Source organism: Thamnophis sirtalis, unplaced genomic scaffold, assembly GCF_051295495.1.
Source record: "Thamnophis sirtalis isolate CommonGarterSnake01/CBP01778 unplaced genomic scaffold, rThaSir2_p1.2 scaffold_9, whole genome shotgun sequence".
In the NCBI taxonomy this organism is placed as follows: domain Eukaryota; kingdom Metazoa; phylum Chordata; class Lepidosauria; order Squamata; family Natricidae; genus Thamnophis; species Thamnophis sirtalis.
The window spans coordinates 55,041,524-55,065,828 of record NW_028261389.1 but is presented as its reverse complement, the minus strand read 5'-3'; the positions used below and the strand labels follow the sequence as shown (position 1 = coordinate 55,065,828).

The 24,305-nt window shown below is 33.4% G+C and overlaps 1 protein-coding gene across 1 annotated transcript in view; it reads right to left on the bottom strand.

The window, feature by feature from the left end:
• Positions 1–24,305, bottom strand: part of FOXP2 (forkhead box P2) — a 254,422-nt gene that overhangs the window by 144,001 nt on the left and 86,116 nt on the right. The window contains exon 3 of the mRNA XM_087723631.1: positions 19,738–19,827. Within this exon, the coding sequence (XP_087579757.1) occupies positions 19,738–19,827 (90 nt within the window). The remainder of the gene's footprint in view (positions 1–19,737; positions 19,828–24,305) is intronic.

Genomic DNA, 24,305 nt, shown 5'->3' with positions numbered 1-24,305 from the left:
CAGCATATAAGTTTAATAAATAAATAAAATGTATTGCAGCTAAAGCATGGTATTCTCAACGCAGCACTTGGATACTCCAGTACTTTTCGACATTTGCACAAATTGTACCACTTTTAGGACATGGCAATATTCGAATACCACCAGTGGTTTAGCAACATGTCAAAAACAAACAAAAAAAGGGAAAAAGTGATAAAGTACACCCACTTACCACACTTTTAACGGAGTGCTTGTGCCTGTTTTTCTGACATTAATCTTTGCACTTATGGCTAGAGAACACTTACTGATAGAATTAAGTCAGAGTCCAGCCGAAGACAATTCCTTTCCTTAGTTTTTATACATATCAATGAAGAAAACACCTTCTCGCACAATTATGTGGAACCAAATGGCAGTAACGTTACAAAAACTCCCCCCCCCCCGCACTTCTGGATATAGTTTTGCAATATGGCTCCAGAACTCTGTCAGTGTTTCTTCATTAAAAAGTTCCTTCAAATTGCAGTCTGATGTCAATTCTAGAAGTGCTTCTTGCTCTTAAGAGGAAAGGTCAGAGTTCACAGCATTGTCCATAATGAAGGGCAATGCAACCCAATGAATTCCAATATCACATCCTCTTGACACGAATGGAAAATACAACACAAACTTGGTGTGCGCTTTTTCCAAGTGATTTTTGATGGCAGTTTCAATATCTTCAGTGTCAACAACAGAATTTAGTTCAATAAAGTTTGACACATTGGGAAATGAGGTAATATTTCCTCTTTTTTTTACTTAGCCTATCCACAGGGAGGTTTTCTTGCAGATGCACAAACTTTCTCTTCCATGATAAGTATGTTATGGCTGTGGCTCTGCAGCAACCAATTAATTTAGCTTTTTAAATATGTCGGCCAATGTGACATTCTAGCATATATTTTAGAGTTTGCATATGCAATGTATCCACATTGGGAAGGAGAAAACATTTATGACTTCCTAGTATACTTACATAATTATCACAGACCGTACTATAGGAAAAATGTAATGGTTCAAATGACTTTGAAAATAAAGACAACTAGTTCATACCTTAAGATTCTGTAGGAACTAACAAATTACATTCTAAAATGTGGGTTGTAAAAAATCACGTTTGCAAAATGTAATATATTAGATCCTCTCAAAATTGGTAAATTAGCTGTCTCATGCATTTATACAAACATACTGGCTTTTTTTAAAAAAAGTATGATAGTTTTAAAATAAAAGTTGCTTATATTAAAATGTAGTTATTTTATCTTTTTTTTCTGAGTTAATTTGTGGTATTTTTCTTGTTACATGGGAGAAAAAAATCACCAGAAGAGTCCATATTAGAAGAGAAAATTTAAACTTGATGTCTATATCAGAAACGAGTAGACTTTCCTTCTAAATTATTTTTGTCAAATAATTTTTGTTATTTTTGGTATCCTTGCTAACCTTATTTGGCACCAGTGAATAATTAGATACACAGGGGTGTGACTCCAATTGAAGGTGTTGGCACTGTAGCACTCTGTGAAAATGTTAACTATGAGGTTAACTCCAATTTTCTCTTCTTTAATTAAATGCACATGGTACTAATGAGGTAACCTACTGTTCCTTGATAGCACTAATTAGCTAAGAGGAGAGTATACTCTCACACTGCAATTTAAACCTAAAAATAAGGTTGAGATATGCTAATTGCAGGCAATTTAAAACAGCACAAGTTGCAGTACTAGTCATAATAAAGGAAACTGACTGCTTTAAAGCTATGCAGCTGTAACTTTGCTTAAAATCAAAACAAAACAATCCACATAATTTTAGGATGATTTCCCAAGATGTTCAGAAAGCTTTCAAAATTAAATTATTTAGTAACAATGGTATTAAATACCTTTTATATTTTATACAATAATGCTTTATTAATTTACCTTTATTGTATATTAACACAGTGGAATTTCATAAACAATGGAAGATTAACCTAATAATTGCTAGCCATCTTAGCTGGAATAATGTCAATTATTTTAAATTCAGATCACAAGAATCAATTATCACAAAAGTGAGCATTTATCTCAAACTAACATAATGTATATTATGTGTGGTGTGGAATGGGACAGTATAAAATACAGACATAAAAAAATAACAATAAGAACAATATATGAATTCTAATATTTTTTTTAATAAAAACAAGATACCATACTTTACAAACTGCAGCCACATTTTTGCTATGGGCATAAGCATTTCCTATAACCAAAATAATTGCTTGGGCAAACTGTAATAAACTAAATAATTTGTTCACTGAGTTGTACAACATATTGATAGTTAGTGATAACAGACAATTTTTGGTCTTTTGTTTTAAATTTTCCATATTTTGAGTTCACAGTTCACAGAATGCAAACATTTTTGCCAGGTAATGTACCACTTGTGAAGCATAAGCTCCAGATAGAATTGTGTTTCCAATTATAATTGCTCCTGAATACAGATGTGAATATATGTGCAAAAGAAAGAAAATTTAAAAAAGGAACATCCCATTCTTTTAATGAAGCCAAAGGTGGAAATTTAAGGTGTTTTTTTTTTCATTTTATCTATAATTCTATCATTTGAAGTTTACTGTAGTTCTCCACTTTTTTCTAAAACGGACAAAAGACTCTCTACATACATACTATGCCTCTAAGCCACTATACTGTCCAAGCTTGTGAAGTAAATTATGTTAAAAGAATGACTGGCCTAAAGTCACCCAGCCAGTTTTTCATGTTCATGTCTGTGACAGGACTAGCATTCAGGTTTCTAGCATGGTGCCTTAACAACTAGACTAAATTGACTCATTCAGCACTGAGCACAAAATAAATCTAAACACTACAATAGGGCCACTGCTAGAACCAACATGTGCTTAAGGCTTGGAATAATGATGCAAATATTTAAATTTATATAAGTGTGTTTCATTGAGTGAGGCATCATGAAGTGATTGTTCAGATTCTTCCAACCTGGATCTGTGATGTCCCAGACAGAACCTTTCTGGCTTCAGTTTATATATTTCTCGAACTGCCTATATATAGCCTAACCAAAATTCTTACCTGTTTTAGTGTCAAATTTGCAAATTAAAACATTTTGTGGAAGCACTATGAAACATAATTTTTTGAATAGTTAAAGCAGCTTTGCATCTTTCTCCCCTCCCCTCCCCCACTCCATCAATTGCTTTGGAGTTGTTCCAGGCTGTCTCTGCCTGCAAAAATTGCAGCTGCTTTAATGTTTTGAACTGGGGCACTGACAATGTGCTGCAAATAAATATTTTTCAAATGATATTCGCAGGCTTAATTTATATACAAATGGGCCAGATTTACTCTGAAGGACACTCTTATTTTTAGTAATAGAAAGTTTTAGAACTCTTATTTCATCAGGGGAATGTGTAAATCTCTTGGTGATATATGATTTAGGACAAAATCAAAACAAAATCAATTACTGAGCTCTGAGGAAAAATAGAATTATCTTTTTATTAGAAATCTGTATCTCAGTGGAATATAACATTGTCTTTATGGGATACACACAAATTAAATTAAACAGATAATGTCCCAACTCAAAATATTTGGCCCATTTTGTCCTCTCTAAAAGTTAACCTTAAAATACAGAAAGTAAGCCAATGCAGTCTACGTGTTAAAATGTTGGACTAGAATGGAGAAACTTCAAGTTACTAATAGTTTTTAACCACTTACTTTAATTTCTGACTTAAATATGTCACAGGCTTGTTCTGAAAGCTCAAATGAAGAATATTTGCATAATGCCCTCATATTTACTACATTTACTGTACTCAGAAGTTCAATAGATCTTATTGTAAGATAAATGGTACAGGAATACAGGCTCAACTTTCCAAGATTAGCCAAGACTAGAATAGAATAACAGAGTTGGAAGGGATCTTGGAGTCTTCTAGTCCAAATCCCTATTAGGCAGAAACCCTATACCACTTCAGACAAGTAGCTATCCAACATCTTCTTAAAAACTTCCAGTATTGGAGCATTTATAACTTCTGAAGGCAAGTTGTTCCATTGATTAATTGTTCTGTCAGGAAATTTCTCCATAGTTCTAAGTTGCTTCCCTCCTTGATTAGTTTCCACCCATTGCTTCTTGTTCTATCCTCAGGTGCCTTAGAGAATAGTTTGACTCCCTCTTCTTTGTGGCAACCCCTGAGATATTGGAACACTGCTATCATGTCTTCCCTAGTCCTTCTTTTCATTAAACTAGATATACCCAGTTCCTGCAACCATTCATGTTTTAGCCTCCAGTCACCTAATCATCTTTGTTGCTCTTCTCTGCACTCTTTCTAGAGTCTCCAGATCTTTTTTACACCGTGACAACCAAAACCGGATGCAGTATTCCAAGTGTGGCCTTACCGAGGCATTATAAAGGTGCATTAACACTTCACGGGATCTTGATTCTATCCCTCTTAAATTGTAGGCTTAAATTGCTATTAATTTAAATCTCCTGTTCTTTTCAGGTACAGAGAAAGAATACTATTTACCTGTTTTAGATTAGATTATTAAAGTGTGAATTCCTAGGTGGAAAAAATAATATATCTTTGCCCTGACTGATGAAACCTGTGATCTTCAGAGAGAAACTATTTGTAACTGTAAACTTTCTACCTTGAACAGGCAGACAACACAAATACTACCTTCAAGAAAATAAACTTCATAATATTCTGTTCAAATTCCATAATTCCTTCATGATAAAATAACCGAAATAATGTCCTGCTTTCATTTATTGGCATAGATCATCTCATTCCATCATTCATTCATACTGAATGTTTGCTTTTAACAATTCAAGATTCTAGATTTAACTGTATCAGCCAATTCATAGGGAAAGCCTGAGTGGTAGGAATCAAATAATTTAGCAATCGGTTTTCTGCCTTAATGACCGGCGGGATAGGCGTGGCTGGGTGGTCATGTTACTGGGTGGGCGTGGCCAACTCAACATCACTCATGTCGAGGGATGCTTCGCCTCGCCCGGTCTCTCCTCACCACACCCAGCCCTGCCTCACCCCTCCCTTCCTTGCCACTCCTTGTCATGCTTGGCCTCTCCTCTCCTCAACTTACGGCCACAATTGGGCCCAAAATTTATGTTGCTAAGTGAAAAATTTATTAAGTGCATTTTGGCCCATTTCACAACTTTTCTTGCCACATTTGTTAAGTGAATCACTGCAGTTGTCAAGTTAGTAACATGGCTGTTAAGTGAATCTGGCCTCCCCATTGACTTTGCTTGTGAGAAGGTTGCAGAAGGGGGTCATGACCCTGGGAGACTACAACTAAGACAGTTGTTAACCATCTGAATTTTTATCACATGACCGTGGGGGATGCTACAACATTCGTAAATGGGAAAAATCATCATGTCGCTTTTTTCAGTGCCATTGTAACTTTGAATGGTTACTAAACAAACTGTTGTAAGTCAAGGATTACCTGTACAAAAATACAAAAAGCTTCTTTGTGTGCAAAAAGTGGCCATAAATACCAATCATTAGATTAGAAATGGGGGAATGCACACTGAAGATCAATGACAATCACAGCCATCATGGAAACCTAAACCATTCCATCCGAATACTTTCCTTTTCATCAGCAATACCTGCAACTTGAAGTGACAAATCAGGCAGGGTGCCACAGTACCTTGAGGAACTGAAATAGTTAAAATGCAATGATAACTATCAGCAGTGAACTCTTACTCATAAAGTGAAAATGTTTAGCAGAGAAGTCATCTAAACTCTCCAGAAAGTGGATGGGCATACTTGGACTACAAAGTGCTGAGCTAAAGAGACAAATTAACAAATATATAGGGGATCCAGGTTCAAGTCTCTGCCTTCCCAAGCATGTCAGGATCACAATAAAATTAGTACATGCCATAGATATCTAAATAAACATAAGCCTAGTACCATGTTAATAAGCATTATTATCAGAGAGAAAACTAAAAAGAATTGGCGGGAAGATCCACACTCCTACCTCCTTTTTTTAAAAAAAAAAACATCTTACTACAGTGAGCAATGCAGGAGACTCCTATTCCAAAAAAATACTTTTTGAAGAGGTAACTGGACTTTCTGGAAACCAAGAAAGTCCAGTTGCCTCTTGAAAAAAAGCACCTTTGGGATAACCATGACCTGGATGACTGACAAATTTCCACAGACAAAAAACTCCTGTGCTCAGTGAACTGACAAAGCACCCTTTCCCACCCAGGAGAAGCAATCCTTAGATCCATTTTCACCACTTAAAGATATCAGCTGGTCTCACTCACCTCACAAGATATTCTAAGGAAATCACCCAGATTTAAGGAAACATTGTTTGGAGAGAAAAGGGAAAGACGCAGCTTGAAAACGATTTTCAAGATTTTCCATCTGTGGAGGGAGTGGATACCTCCCAAAGCCCCCCCCTTGTACTTCCAAGAACTATTAACAGCTGTTACAATGTAAGAAAGCTTAACCAAAGAGGCAGTTTCTGAAAACACTTAAGCAAGGCAAGAAAGATAAGCAGGATTAGGCTAGAAACGACACATAGAGGCACACTAGAATGGCTCCTTCCTGCCTTCCTGACAGGATTAATCCTTTAAGGTGGAAAAAACATAAGGCTGTTGGAAGGAGAGTTCTTCCAAGAGCTGGTTCCCCAACTGCTCAGAAAGTTAACAATTGATTCACTAGAACTGGTGTGAACCAGCTGAATCCCACCACTGGAAAGCCTCCAGAGCATCTGGAATTCTTTCTAATCCTTTACTAGTAACAGCATATTACTGCATGGCACGGGACCAGATCATCTGTGGGACTTCTCCTCCTTGGTTACATCTTTCTGTTCTATCAGTCCAGTAGGAGAAGCATATTGAGCTACAGTGGCACAGAGATTAAAGTGCAGCATTACAGGAAAACTCTGCCCACAGCCTGGAGTTTGATTCTATCAGGGCTCAAGGTGGACTCAGCCTTCCATCCTTCCCAGGTTGGTAAAATGAGGACCCAGATTGTTGTGGGCAATATGCAAAAATGCTTCTTTTAAATAAACCATTCAGACACTGATGTAAAGCGTTATGGACTGTGATATATAACCCTAAATGCTATTGCTATTACTAAATTCCTTGTTGCAGGTCCCATCTACTGAAGAGATTGAGAAATGAGTCTTTTTTTGCCATGGCACCCGTCTTAGGAACATCATAGCTCCCTCTTCTCATGATGAGGTTATCCCTAACACTTGTGACCTTCTGGAAATACCTAAAACCATTTTTCTAATAAACCTGAGGCATCTGCTAACAATAGGGAATCTGAGTGCTGGTTGCATCATATTTAACATCCTGATGTGTCCTCTCTGGCAAATCTTGTTTATATTTGTTTAATTAACTTGAAAATTATTTGGAACATGTTTTAATTCTTGTTTTAGTTTCTTTCTTTTTTTACCATCCTCCCCATAATTATTTTTCATGGTAAATATGCATATTTTATCAGCAATTCTTGAAACCAAATGTATGTTTCAAACAGAGTATCGCTGTGTGACCTGATGGAGACTTGATGGAGATTGGAAACTTCATCTGCATGCAAATAGGGCAGTTGTGGAAAAGGAGTCATTTGCTCCATTTCCAATCACCCCAGGATAGCTCAAACACTTGAGCACCCCATTTCCATCCAGATGAAGTCTGCAGTCTCCATGGGGGCAACAAGTGTTTAAGTAACCTTAGGGCAGTTGGTAATGGATTACTACCCACATCACTACCCCCCCCCCCTCTTCCTCACCTTGAGATATCTCATGTGCACATAACTAGCCTCGCATTCTATTAGAGAATGTGTGGGTGAAAGGAGGGAGTGATCACATTCAAGGTACAAGATTCACTCCCACAAATTCTTGGGTTACAAATGGAATGGACAGGTTCCACTACATTTGTAACTCAAAGACTACGTGTATTACATTATTTTTCAAATTATATTGTCTTGATGCCAAAAACATTACAGTATTTGGATTTATTAACTTTCAATTCTAATTGCTGAAGGACAGTTTTTATATCAATTAGCTTCATCCACATTACTATTTAACATAATTGTATGCAATTTTTTAAACAACACATAAGAATAATTGGAAATCAATCCATACAATCTTTGTTTCTTAACTTCATATACTTGTAGAAAGTTTTACACATATTTCCACTGCTACTTTTTTACAGAGGCTTACATCTGAGAAATAAACATGCATATGGGGCTAAAAAAAGCATAGTTCTGCAATATATAATTCAATATTTTCTGTATTACATTAAGCATCCAATTAAAACAAACTAGATTCCCAAGTCAGTGTTTCCATAATATGTAAAGATAGTCAAGCTCAATAAAAATGAATGTTGAAAACTGATCACCTAAGTTTTATGAAGATTTCATTGCTATGATTAGCAAATGTCAAAAAAGTACAACAATATTTCTACATAGTATTTACTAAACAAATCACTACAAAAGTGTCAAAATCAAAGGTTTTTTAATATATAAACTTATTATCCAATAGTAGTTTTCAAGAATAAACGTAATTTCCATTTAAAATAAGAGTATGGCGTACTCTTTAAAATCATGGTGATAAACACACCAATTTGACAATTATATTAATATAACTATTTGCATAATCTGCTTTCTACACCTGTTTTTAATTTGAAGCAGCTGCATGACAAATCATATCACAATAATCTGAATGGGTAACTGGTTGTGCACTCTAATTTATGCACTCTAGCATTTTCCCTGAGGGTTACATCATAAGACACCCTTTTTCTTTTCTTTTTTGGGTGGGATAACTTATATTTAGCATTAATAACAATGTAATAATAAATATTTGGATCTTTTTCATTGTGTTCAGTTTCTTCTGACAATAGTCATTTTATTAATTTAAGAAATATTAAACTCAATATTATTATAGATTATTAGGCTAAGGTACCTCCTACAAACTATAAGGTAAAGGTTCCACTCGCAAATATGTGCTAGTCGTTCCCAACTCTAGACTCTACAACTATATTGTGCTCTAGACTATACAACTACAACTATATAGACTCTACTAATTATATTCAAGTAATAAAAAGCCAAACCATGAAGACTGAAAAATATTCACATGCTATTTACAGACAAAATGTTAATAAGCTACAGTGTAACATCTTACAATTTGCATCATTATTAGCACAATCACTATTGGATGCTTTATATGCTGCTTTTTGCAGTTACGGTAGTTTTTTAAAATTTTGAGCATTTAAATTTAAAACTAGTGACCTTTAAAATAATGAAATTAATCACTGATCATTGGTCATAAATTCATTTCCCTTAGCATTAGAACTATTGGGCAGATTCTAAATATAATTCAGGAATAAATTGTTTGTATTGTGGACAAGCACAACATCACTTTGCAGTTCAGTAAACCAGCCTGTATTTTCTCAAGTTTTCACATGAGTCTGAGCAAAACATGCTGCTGCTTTAGATAATGTTAACTCCTTCCCTGACCTTCCTCTTTTCTACAGATGTGCTGATCACGAGTACTGCTAGCATCCTTAGCCAATATTCTCTTGAGCCATTCTGAAAGTTGCAGTACTAACACAACTGGAGGATGCCAAATTGTTGGCGGCATTTGTAAAGAATGTTTTATCTATCATCAATCAGGTTAACTGAAACTTGTTTAGAATTGGAATTTATGCACAATTCAGTATGACTTCCAGTGCAAAGTTACATAATACAAAATAGCAGTGAGAATCAAAATTTCATGTGGCACTGATTTTCAATACACAATATTTAAATCTCATTCACTTTCTGGAGTGTTAGTGTATGAAATTATGATAAAAGCAACTGATAGGGAAACTCCCTTTCTCAGAACATGCTGTGGAATAATCATTAGAGGGTTCAATAGAACTTATGTTAATGAGCAAATCAAGTCACAAAATAATTTATTTTAAAAATTAAGTATAAGTATACTGTGAAACACCGAAATGTCATAAAATTAGCAGTACTGAGTTAGTTCTAAGATGTTTAAATGTAATAATGTTTTTTTATTTATATTTTAAATAAAACTGCTGCATGCTATATAAAGACATGAATTAATGGGTGACAGGTGAAAGTAGGTAATAACTTATTTATCTTGCACCTCCCACAAAATATTCCAATGCTGCTATCTCATATTGATTTGATTCATATTGGGAAGGACTTTGAACTTCAATGAGGTTAAAGGATTTTATGCAGAGAAACCTAAATTTATCATGTACTATCTAACCTATGGCTGTTCACTAAAAATATAATTCATAAATTATTGGCAGAAATTAATTGGGTTATTCCTATGTCCTTTTCTGTATATGGGGATGGTGATTAATCTAATTCAATCTTCAGTAATCTGGACAAAGCAGACAATAACAAGACTTGGCAATGGCTAAGAGCAGGAAATTTGAAGAAAGACAAACTGGGATTAATTCTAGCTGCATAAGACCAAGCCTTAAGAATAAATGCATACAGAACTGAGAAGCCAGCAACAGACAGCAAACCTCACCTCTATAAAGAAGCTGATAAAATATTGGACCACCTGGTAAGGTGAGACAAGAACAGAGAGACTATAAACAACAGCATGATAAAGTAGCAACAATTGGAACATTGGAAGATCTGCAAGGAATGCCTTTGTCTATAAGCAAAACCTGATGTGACCATAAAACAGAGAAAGTAATAGAAAATGAAGAAACTAAAGTGCTCCGGTACTTTCAAATTCAAACAGAAAGACATCTGCCACATAACACCCCGGATTTAAAAATTTCCGATAAGAAAGACCAAAATATATGGATAATGGATGCGGCAGTACCTGGAGACAGCAGAACAGAAGAGAAAGAACAGGAGAAGATAACAAAATACAAAGACCTGCAAATAAAAAAAGAATGGCTGTGAAAAAAGCAAAGGTAGTACCAATAGTAATAAGGTGCCTTGGATGCAATTCCCAAAGCACCATTGGCATTGACCAAATTACTAGAATTTACCTCTTGTGATGATACCTTTAACATATCCACATCTGCCTATCTCAGATCATTAGGAAGAATTAGACCAAAGGACAAAAATGCAAAATTCAGCCTGAACATCTGGCTGACTGTGGCACAAACATAATAACTAGTATAATAATTCCTCTGTCCAAAATATTAAATAACTCAGGCCATGTCCATCAAACATCAGAAACATCTACCAGGCTATCCCATCTCCTTTACACGGGTGATCTGAAGCTATATGAAAAAAACACCAATTGAAATAGAGTCATACTTCAATACTATCCATATTACCACCAAAATATTGCAGTGGAGTTTGGACTGGACAAACGTTACAAGCTTACAAATATACCATATTTACCCTTAAATAGCGAAAACTGAAGAAATCAAGATGCCTTGTGGAAATGACATCAAAAGTCTGGATCACGATGATCACTACACATAACTGGGCATCCTTCAAGTTGACAACATTAAGCAGACTGAAGTTAAGAAAAAGGTTAGAAGTGAATATATCAAGAGAATGAAGCAGAGAGAAGAGAAAGAATGAGAGAAGATAACATAATATAAAGACCTGCAAATAGAAATAGAATGACTATGGCAAAGAAAAGAAAAGGTACTATCAATAGTAATAGAACCCTTGGGTGCAATTTCAAAAGCACTACTGGCATTAAAAAAATCCAGTTTGAACATCTGGCTGATTGTGCGACAAATCATAATAATAACAGCATCCAACATTATTTGGAAGAAAATATCCTTCAGCAGAACAGAAAGGAAATAAAAGGAAAAGTAGTGATACAAAAGATCAACTTCTGATTTATGTTTTGAGAGAATTGCAAATGGCAAAAAAGACATTTACCTATTGTCTTGATTAATTATAAAAAGGTATTTGATTTATTATCACATAGTTAGATCATAAAATGTTTTGAAACAGCTGGTGTCAGTAAAAACAATAAAATGTTTATAGAAAAAATAATGAAGCAGTTGAAGACTAGATGATTGGAGATGAAAGACATGGGCTTGTTAACATTTGGAGATGTATTTTCAGGGTGTCTCATTAACATTTCTATTATTTGTTATTGCTGTGTGTGATCCCACTTTCAGTGATTTTTGAAGAAAAAAAATCCTGGCTACCAAATAGCAAAAAATAGCTAACAAAATCCTCCATTTGCTTTATATGGATGAGCTGAAGCTTTATGGAAAAATCAGTAATTGAAATTGATTTGATGATTGACAATTTTTTATATTTTATTTAAATTTATGTTCAAATGGATCTGCATACCGCACATGTGGAAACATTCCTTCTTCCTACCTCCACCAGTCCACAAAACCAGAAAGATTGGAGACCACTGCCATAAAGAATTCCTAGCCATTATAAATAATTGCATTACACACCTCCATAGTCATGTGACTGCATGTTGGGTGGGTTAGCTTTGTAACCTGTCATGACATTCCATGGTAATGTGACCATGATTCACAATGTTTTTTGCTAGTTTCCAGTGTTCTTGTTGGTTTCTGATAAAAAAATGTCAATTCAGATAAATAAATAGGTTTGCTTAACAGCCACACATTCACTTAACAATTCTGAAAAAGGTCAGAAAATTATTTCTGGCCACATGAGTATCTCTTTTGACTGCAATGACTTATTATTGCAATTCCACGCTCAATTACAGTCATTATGTAAAGAACTACCTATACTAGAATAGAAGCCAAAGAATTGGAAAAGATCACTAAATATCCAGCTCTGAAAATTGAAATTGAAAGATTATGGCATAAACCAGCAGTGAGGGTTCCAGTGATAATTGGCATATTGGGTACCATACCAAAAAATCTTGGACAACACTTATTAATAAAATTTCCATCTATCAATTACAAAAGGTCACACTGCTTGGACCTGCACACATAATGTGCTAATACATTATGATATCATAGGCTCTTGGGAAGAACTTGACGTGCATCAAGATCAACACCAGCTAAGTTTGTCAGCTACCATGAATTTCATCTCTTGAATAAAATCTCCAGAGTGAATGGCCATGTTAACTGTAACTCTCCACTGTATTTTAAATATACCCCCCACCACCACTCACAATTAACCATTATAACAAAATGTCACTATATTTTACAGGATTTGGATAATATAAGCAAGTTTATATTTTTTTCTATGTGAAATCATTCTGTGCAGAAGAGTTCCTTTAATATTACGTATCTAGATTCATCATTGACAATCAGGTTAATTCACTAGCTATACACAGAGGTATTTTTATTAGACATGGGAATAAGTAGATATTCATGTTTTCCCAACACCCACATTATATTTCATATTTGTGAAATTTTCTCAGAGTCATTTTGAAATGTGAGATGGAAATAAATAAATGTGATAATTTTTATTGATAAATTAATCTGGATTAATTTATTTAATAAATAGATAAATCCAGAAACTCTGGATTTCTAGTTAAACTAAGAACCTGTAATCATGACTTTTAGTATTCAGTGTTGTGTTCAATCTCTCTCTCTCTCTCTCATTCCCCCCTCCCTATTGTAGCAACCCATGAATGCCTTTGGGCTTTCATCTGAGAAAGTGCAGTAACACCCAAGTCAGGGAGATGTCAAGATTGCAACTTTAAGATAATGTGCCACTATCAGAAGTGTCAGTGTTTTTAGAGAGTGTTAACTTGCATTTCCACCTTATTTTATGTTATTTCACTTTAAGCATGTGCTCAAGAATCTTTGAAGAGTTCCCACTAATATTTCTACATCATCTGGTTATTCAATTTTTAATCTTGTAAAATTTGCTAACTTCATGTTCAGACTATTTGTGTAGCTGCTTTGAGAATCATACTCATTTTTATAGTGTCCACTATTGAATATTTATTTTACTTCTTATATATTTGCTTTTTAAGTTACCAAATGTAGTCATATGATACAATGTGATTTTAGCCTCCTTGTTCTTAAAGCTTATTTACCAAATTTGGTATTTATAAGTTAATAGGTGATATACAGCAATGAATATATACTCATAAATTTATTTTTTTCTTATCTAACTAATAAGATATACATCAAGTAATTAAAATAAAGATACTTTTAATTTATTTATATTCTTATTTATCTTCAAGTTATTTATGTAACCAGTGTCTGAAAAATGATTATGTAATTGAGTATTCATATACACAAACAAAAGCTGCCCAAGGCATTCGATGGTCTGAACAGCTGGATATTTATACAACATGTTTAGTACACATCAGTATAACCCTTTGTTTTCAAAATCATGATTTTATGACACATGACTCGTAATGCGGAAGTAACCAGCAAGATACGAAGCTAATTTGCTGGTGCTAATAGGCCAGACAGTTAAGTATTGCTATATCCATTTATGTGGGAATAAGCTCCATTAAACTTAATGGGACTTACTTCTGAATATAAATGTACAGGAATGTACTGTAATTCCTTTGCTAAAAAGTAGCTACAGAACTGGAGATAATAATGATTCAGACATAGGAAAGCAAAGTTAATGAACCAGTAACTCCCCGATGCCAAAAATAGTTCACCAGAAAGGTTTCTGTAATTCATTATTCACAGAGTGTTACTCAGCCTGCAGTAGGATGGAAGGTATAATCTAGAACTTGTTAGCAATTGGTTTATGTGGGAAGCATCCTGACATCTGGATAAGAAATAAAGATGATCAAATCTGCATATGACAACACAGACACAATTGATGATACTTAAAGTAAGAGATAAAAGAGAGATTCAAGGACTAAAAAGAAAAAGAAAAGAAAGCCAACAATAAATCCAGAGTTTTTCTACAAATTAAAATGGTATATGATGAATACATTAGAAAGCGAACTGACCAAGCCTATAATCTAAAATATATCGATATCTTTATTAGGACCCACTGGAATTATATAAATCTACAACAAGCTTTTGAATTTTAATTAACATTTTATTCTAAAAAGTTGTTATGTGTAGCTTTCCCCCATTATCTTTGAAAAGACATTATTTTTATAACAAATTAAAAATAAATAGAAAGTTTGAAAACCAGAAAAGCTATTGTTGATTATTGTAGATACCACTGTACGAAATAGACTCAATAATACTACTTGTTCTAATCCAGTTCTTGGTATCCTGACAATGATATTTTTAGTTGCATGGTGTTCTATTTTTAATTTGTTATAAAATAATACTTATCTAGACAGAGGGTACTATGAAGATCACAAGACTGCCAATTCCTTAGTCTTTCCTACAAGAATTTAACTTGGGAGGTCTTCTATATAAAGCAAGTATTACTGGAGCCACCATACTGTTTAATTATTGTTTAATGCTACCTTAATTCACTGACAAGATTTTAAGAAAATGCTCAAGAAAAATATTTTAGTACCTTCAAATGCAAAAGTAGTCAGTAATGTATGCTATTGCTAGGCCCGTGCAAATTATTTGACAGGGCATTTCACACGAATGCCTCTCCTCAAATCTGCAATATAGCAATGTATGCTGGAAGGCTCTACAGAGGCATTTTGAGACCCTCCCAACTTCATTTTAACAAATATCTGCATACACAGAAGACACTTCAACTGACAGAGTTACTTCATCACATGGTTTGAACAGGAGGCTCATTACACATACCATTTGAACATATAAGAATATTAATCCTTCTTCCAAGAGCTTTTCCATAGGATACTTGAGTTCTATATTATATCGCATGTACAAAAAAATCCTCTGAAAACCTGAAAAAAATCATCCATACACATACACAAACTCTCTCTCTTACACTATAATGCTATACATTATTTATTTGCTTATATTAAATTTATATGCCACCCCTCTCGCCTTATATTGTGTTATACTGTCTTATTTGTTTTTAAATTGTTTTAGTGTACTATCAGCTGTTTGGAATTGTATGGCATCAATCAAATAAACTTTAAAAGGTATATTTTATGTAGCTTTTGACAACATATATAGTGTTTCTTATTCAGGTTATTAGAGTTAATTAAAATTGCCTACAACATCTGAAAAGTTTAAAAGAAATATTTCTATCCATAAATAAAATTTTAAAATTTATCCCCATCTATAGCTCTGGACTGAGAATTGATTAACACTTTTCGAAGTTTAATTTTAAGGCATAAACACAACTTTATGTAAAAAACAGTATTTTAGCTCTTCTGAGAATATGATAATTTTTCTGCAAATGGATAAATGAGCTGTCTTGGAAGGATAAATTCCAATACAAATCATTTTGTAAAATATTTTTGGAATATTACCTCATTTCTCATTTCTTTGCTGATGAGGTAAATATAAAGTTTTATTAAAACTTTTATAAAGCAGTTTGCCAGATCATCCAATTTCTGCCAAACAGCAAAATTAAAAATATATAGGAGAACATTTAAATTTTTGATGGATAATACTGGTCCTTTTAGGCTATAATTTACCCCCCTAATTAGGGTGTAAGCCTCATTGACTTCAGTTCAACATGTTAAAGTCAAAAATCTAGATGACTGTCCTGTCAGCTCACTTCATAACAGGCAGACTGATCCTAAAACTGAATACACTGCAGTTAAGTGCAGTGGTATTTACTTTGTAATTTTAATAGTGCAATCTACCTACACTCTAAAGGCTATGGTGCAGAGGTGTGTTGCTCCCGGTTCAGCCTGATAGTAGTGGCGGCGGGAGGTTCCGCCCACTTACCTGGTCTCTTTTGCGCATGGCCAGGAGTGAACTGGTAGTAAAAAAAATGGCAACTCACTACTGCTATGGGGAGACTGCAATGCAGGATTACACTTCACATATTGTGTCTGAATGTTTGTTTTATATGAAGTTATTTTAATGAAATTATCAGAAAATAATATTAAACTTGGTATTAAAAATAGAATGCTATTTTAAAGCAATCCATTGATTTGGCTATATTACAAAATAGTAGAGCTAAATCTCACTTAAAGGATGAACAATGCTTTGCTTTCCATAAATAGGTAATGTCAGAAATATTTAAACTCTATGATTTATTAGCATATTTCCTCTCTAAAGCTTATAGTTTTAAAAAAATTTAGGCTCAGATTAGAAATTATATTACTGCTTGCACAGAAATTAAATAAAAAACATGAAATTTTAATCAAGAACAAAAAGAAACTTAGAATTTCTGTTTATAAGTTTCATAATTGTTTTTAAAATAACAATATATAAAACTTATAAACAGAAATTCTATCTAAAACTACCACAAACAATTGTACAATTTCCAAAAAAACCACATTCATATTGTATTTGAAATTATAGTTGATGTAATCAGATCAGGGTTTGCAATGATCAAATTCATTTAGAATTAGAACTCTGCAAAATGTCTCTTTTTTTCTTGAAACAAACTTTTTACATGAGCTATTAAATGAGTTGGACTACTTAGACATTTAAGAAGATAACTTCATCATATAAATAACCACAAAGCATTTATTTATATTATTTATCCATTAATTTCATATTTATTTTATTTATTAAATTTATATACTTCCCATCACACTTGCATCATTCATATTATAAATCCTAATGTCAATTAATCAAGTTACTAAAATTTGTTATAAAAAACTATTTCTTATGTACCCTTAATTACCTGCAGATAGACATAAAGATAAACCACAGATTATTCTGATAGTAAAGGACTATTAGCAGATATGTACACTTTTGCTTCAGTTCAGCCATAAGTAGAAAGCAGAAACTCCTGATCTCTGTTTCATTAACAAGATTAGAATTACATAAAAAATCCTTCACTCCTCTTTGTTGAAACAAGCCAACTTTATGAGTCATATTTTAACTGTTCTGATAAACTAGGTAAATATAAACTATAATTGTTGGATATGAATGATATGGTAGATTCCAAACTATACAGAAGTGAAAACTACTAAAACTATTCTTCAAAGCTGCATCATAATTGTGGAGAGTGTGGGTGGGAATATGAGTTCTTTTGATTCAATTACTTTTTGTAATCATGGTAACTATCTTTTTTCTTTTATGTCTGAACAGGGGCTTTTCTTTTTCTCCTTAGGTCTTTCCTAAACAATCTGTTATCCTGAGATAACAATTTCCAAATTCTTTTTAATCTCTTATTTGTTAAAGAGAAAATGAGAAGTTGAAATAAGGGGCCACTACAGTTTCTACATTTTACTGAGTATTGCAAATGCAACACTGGCAAAATCAGGGGCTCTTTACTCACAGCTTTCATCATCGTGAAACAACAGCAAGGCTACCATCTCCGTTGGATAGTTTCAGAGGTCCATAGAGCAACACAGTGATCTGTGAATGACCCAAGATAATCAGCAATGGAGCTTCCACAAATGCATGTATGGATCCACTGAAGTTATATGTACTTTTTACAGCATACGTTTAAACTGCTAATTTGTGGCCCTAAATTCTAATTATAATTCATAATAATTATCTAATTTTGAATATTATAGTTATGGTTTCACCACATTTTCAGTATTCCTTGAGAAAGTATTCACTTAGCTGTTACTTAATTTCAGTGGTGGTGTTATGTAACCAACTCTGTCTTTGAGCAGCATTTGGACAACCCTACTCATTGCATAAATGGCTGATTCATACATGAGACAAGCAGATAAATGATGCTTAACCCAGGAGAAATAATTGTCCTAGAAAAATACAATAGTTGTAGAAGTGATTTTTGGAGTAATTCTATGTGAGATTCAACCCTGCCAAACTTGCTGGTTTCATTCATAAGTCCCCCAATGTACTTGAAAAATATTTCATCTCTCTCATTTTGGCTATAAAAATCACCCTTCACAATATCTAGATATCATGGTAGCCATACCATGAGGATGGGATAAACATTTATCAAGTCTCCATGAAATAGTATTCAAATTGCAACAAGTACCCCATATATTTACCATCCCAAGCAACTGGTATTTAGGACTTGGGTCAAAAAAAAAAGAAAAACACTTTCTGATTAGAGCTAACAGAGGGGCTGAAGGGAATGTCCAAACATTTAAAATGCTATGGGCAGCACTTTGGAGCAGAATATGTATAATTTGTAATATTTCAAATAATTAATTTAAAGAAAATAATAGTAGCATTTTCTCAAATAAGTGTAATTGCAACAAAAACCTTGTGCTTATTTTTTTTAAAAACTAGAAATAAACATGGATCATTGTGAGAAGAGCACCATTATTTTTATTGCCAAAAACGTATTCATCTTAAGAAACATCAAGTGATAAATAAATATTTATTTCAAATAAAGGAAGTTAGAAGTAGCTCACTAGCAATGCCTATTTTCATTGTTTTAATAAGTATCAAAAAGTTAATATCAAGCATCAATATAATATTTAATCTTAATTTTATATATATGAACATGTAATTTGCTTCTTTAAAATATTATACATATTTAATAATTTGTAAAGTTTATGAATTAATATGTGATAAAGCAATCATATTTTTTTCAGAGTTTTTACATAATATTTGAAAAGAGAAAAGATCCTAAATATATAACCAATGCAGGAAGGTGCAGAATAGCAAAAGGGCTTCCTCTGGATATTTTAGATCATTTGTTTCATTGTTGTAAATTTATCAGTTTAGTTTATGATAACAATGTGCACAACCCGCAGATATAGTATACGTTGAAAGGTTGTTGGCACAGTAGATTGAAACTTGTTCTGTTTACATCTGTGCATGCTTTCTTAATTAGTTACATTGCCAATATATAAGACAAAGCATTTTGTTCACAAGCAGGAAATTACAGATGTGCATAGTTATATAGGTGTGTATGGGTACTTTTCTTTATAAATAAAGCTTAAGATGTAAGGATGCTTTACTAACCTGAAGTGGTCTTTGTTTATCACTATTTTTAGGAGATTTCAGCCCACTTGTCTGTTGTTGTAGAAGCAGCTGCCTGGCTGCCTGCAATGCCTGAAAGTTGAGACAAAATGGAAATAAATAAAAGTTAAAGCATTTTGTTAAAAATGTTTCAGTAGCAACTTACCTAATGCTGATTTTCAAGCAAAATTGCCTTTTCCTATGTAAATAAAAATGCATCTTTTTTAAACACAGCAAGAAAAATCCACAGATTGTATGTATATCAGATTTTAAGAAAAAAAACATATATATGCAACAAATCCTCAAGGAAATAACATTAATTTGTATAGAGTGCTTGAAGAGGAAAAACCATAAACTGCATCAATAGCCTCATCTCCACAAGGAACTTGTCTATAAGTGTTCAGCTAAAATGCTCACACCCTTGTAAATCATCATTCAATTTGCATTTTCACTTTACAATTTTAAAAGCTGTAGACTTCAAGTGATACCGGAAGCTGTAATTGAATTTGACGAATCAACATCAGATTATCTTGCATGTGAATTAATAAGGATATTCGTTGAAGATTAAAACTGTTTCTATACCTACAATTCAAAAAGAAATCTGTCTTTTGACAAAATAAAGTGGAGTTTTAATGCCAAATAAAATTAAGTGGCTTTCATTTGCATTCTCACTAAACTCTGAAATCACTATTTAAACAACCAGATTAGCTTCTGTAGGTGATAACATGGTAATCAAAATATAGTATTTACATTTGTTCATTTGAATTAAGTAAAATAAAACTTGAACAGCAGAATTATATGGAGCTATGCCAGTTATCAGAAAAAGTATTAACTTTAAACAAATGTAGTTGTTACAATTTTAGAATTCCAAAGTATTAAACTATATAAAATATTAAGCTTTTTCTACAAAATATTAGGACACTGAGAGAGCAATTCAGAATTCAGATATTATTAGGATTGTATTCATTCTAAAAATTGTCACCAAATTGATAAAGAATGGTAGTTTTGCTTAGACGCAAATGAGATGGTTTTTAAGGTAGTTTCTAGTATCCATGACAACAGTTGCTTTGACAAGATGTGCATATGGCATTACACTGCCAGCTGGTGTGAACAATGTTTGAACTACTGCATTGAGATGCTGAGCAAACAGAAAAAGTTGCCACGTCTTAACCCTCGGGAAAGCAGTCGTCCCCTGATCAATTATGAAAAGACAGAGAAGGCTGCTACAGTCTGGCTCCATGCAAGTTTTCTGAAAAAACAAGCAGACACAACAAACCAAAGTAAACAAGCTACATGCTCTATCACAGCTCCTAAGAACACGGATTTGTCTCCTTCTAAAAGACATTAATACCAGACTGAATATTATATCTCCTTTCAGTATAGCCACATTACCACAACATTCTGGTTGGATTTTTTTTTTTACATCCCCAGGTAATTATAAATCAGCAAGGCGACCGAATTGAAAAATCATAACTTGATTGCTACACAATGTACCAATTTTTAGTTACATCTAAACACCATTTATTTCCTAGAAATATTTTATTGACTAATCAAAAGAAGGAAATAAAAAAGTTCTTGTTAACTTGTGGCTTACATGGTACCAATTCATCTTCTGAGTTATATTATCAAATTATATTAGCAATTATTTATTTAATTGTAATTGTTGAAATTATGTTGATATTGGTGTATTTATAATTTGCAGCTGTATTTTAAGTCTGCTTTAAGTTTCTCAGAATCAAAATCCACTAATATAGTCCAAGATTATATTTATAATATATGAACTAATTAATGTAAGTTATAATGAATATGAAATGCTATATTAGGATTAAAATTGACATAGGAAGTGTGTGGGCATTTGTTTTAGAAAGGAATAGTAAAAATATACATGCTCAAACTGGATTTTCAGGAAACTTATCTAGCAGTACTAATTTTTCTGTAAGCTTTTAACAGATTGTAGATTTCTTATCAACTTTCTGCAAAAATATGAATCTTTATAACATATAATGGAGATATCCACTGAAGACATTACATAAGAACAACAGAATATGGACTACACTTTTGATACTTTTATTGGAGACAGAATTCACACTTCTGTATACCATCACCTTGAAGAAAGATAATTTCCACCCATTATAAAACATGATAAGGCTCATAAAAAGTGAAAATGGGACACGCTGGCACACATAAAAGGGAAATTGTCATACAGCAAGTTAGACTAATGGTACCTTGCTACTATCTATACTGACTATGAATGGTAGTTCAGGGTTTCTGTAACAATTGTACCTGAAGACAGCAGGGGTCCTTTGGCATACTATATGTTTGCTATATAAGTTATTACATACATAGTAACTGCATATATATTTCACTGGGTAATGGATTTTAACAAATTATTCTTCAGAAATGCATCACAGGCTTTCTATTGTATTGTCTGACATTTCATCTCTCTCTCTCTCTCTCTCTCTCTCTCTCTCTCTCTCTCTCTCTATCTATCTATATATATATATATATATATATATGTGTGTGTGTGTGTGTGTGTGTGTGTGTGTGTATGTGTATGTATGTATGTATGTATGTGTGTGTATATATGGAGGGAGGGAGGGAGATTGGGGCATACCAGGGGTTGTGACACTAAATATATACCTTCTTCAGCTGATAAGGAGGAGGACCTGTGGCTTAATGGCAAAGACGTCTGCCTAAGATGTAATACAACACAGTTTCGAATCCTAGTAAGGGTATGGCTAGCTGATGAGAGCTAAATAGCTTGAAATAGATCTATACTAGTCTCCCTTTATTTATTTATTAGCACAAATACCACACACACACACACACACACATGTGTGTGTGTGTGTGTGTGTGTGTGTGTGTGTGTGTGTGTGTCTCAATGGTTAAGACATCTGCCTAAGATGCAATACAGCACAGGTTCGAATCCCAGTAAGGGTATGGCTAGCTGATGAGAACTAAATAGTTTGAAATAGATGTATACTATAGATCTATACCCTATATTTATTTATCAGCACAAATACAACAAATGTAACAAAGGCAACAGTAAAAATATTGGGTTTCTGTCGTGATGGACTCTTGTAACAAGCTGATAGACAGATAATGGAAGCAGTTAGCTTCCTCCCATAATTGGGGCATACCAGGGGTTGTGACACTATTTATATATATATATTTATATTTAAAGTCACAACCCCTGGTATGCCCAAATATGGGAGGAAGGTCACACTTCCACTCTCTGTCTTCGGCTCGTCACAAGAGACCATCCAGACAGAAACCCAATATTTTTTACTGTTGCCTTCTTGTTACATTTGTTATATTTTTTATGCTGATAAATAAATAAAGGGAGACTAGTATAGATCTATTTCAAGCTATTTAGCTCTCATCAGCTATTATTTATCAGCATAAAAAATATAACATATATATATATATATATATATATATATATATATATGTGTGTGTGTGTGTGTGTGTGTGTGTGTGTGTGTGTGTGTGTGTGTTGTATTTGTGCTGATAAATAAATAAATACACACACACAACTTATTTGTGTGCAATTTTATTTCTAAAAAAAGGAAATGGTATTATTTCACATGGGACTTTTTAAAATATTGTATAATTATGAATGATGCATGGAATTTAATGGAGTTTAATGTATGAATTATTGGTCAAAATTTAAAGTTTTGTCAACATATATGGAAATAACCGTGACCCGTCAAAAGCGCGGACGACAAAAGCACGATCGACAAAATCGCGCCTTTGACGTCATCACAGCGCGACGAAAAAGATCGAAAAATTCAAATAAAAATTAATAAAAATTAAATTAAAGCAAGCCGATTCACATAAAGGTAAGGGTTAGGTTTAGGGTTAGGGTTAGGTTAAGGGTTAGCTTTAGAGCGTTAGCGTTAGGGTTAGGTTAACGGTTAGCGTTAGGTTTTTCGTTACTTTAACGGTTAGGTTTAGTGTTAGGTTTAGGGTTAGGTTAAGAGTTAGGTTTAGGGTTAGGTTTAGGGTTAGGTTTGGGGGGCTTAGGGTAAGGTTTTCGCTTTATTTTTACATTTTTCGAACTTTTTCGTCGCGCTGTGATGACGTCACAGCGCGCTTTTGTCGAGCGCGATTTTGTCCTACGTGCTTTTGTGGTGGAACCGAAATAACTTTATCCTATAGAATTATTTTCAAACTAGGAAAAGTGTTGTTCTGATTTGTTATGGATCTGTGGTTTAAAGGAGCAAATAAATCAGAGCAGCTTTTACAATTATTTTTCACAATAGTTTAAATGATTTTAGTATGTAATTTAATTGACTAAAAGACAGAAATTATGATAGAATAACTCAATCTCCTTATTAAGAATTCAGAAATGAGCAAATAAAACCACAGGTATTTAGAATATCAAAGATTACTCAGATATGCCGAATAAAATTAGCAACAAAATGCAAATAAATGGAATCATCTAAAGCTGTGATCTGAGATATACTTAACAGGGAAAATACTTCTCTGATGTTGGTGAGACTTGTTCTTGAGAAGATTTAGGTTATACTGTGTCAATTTGTCTGTATGATTTTTAAAATTTGAATCCT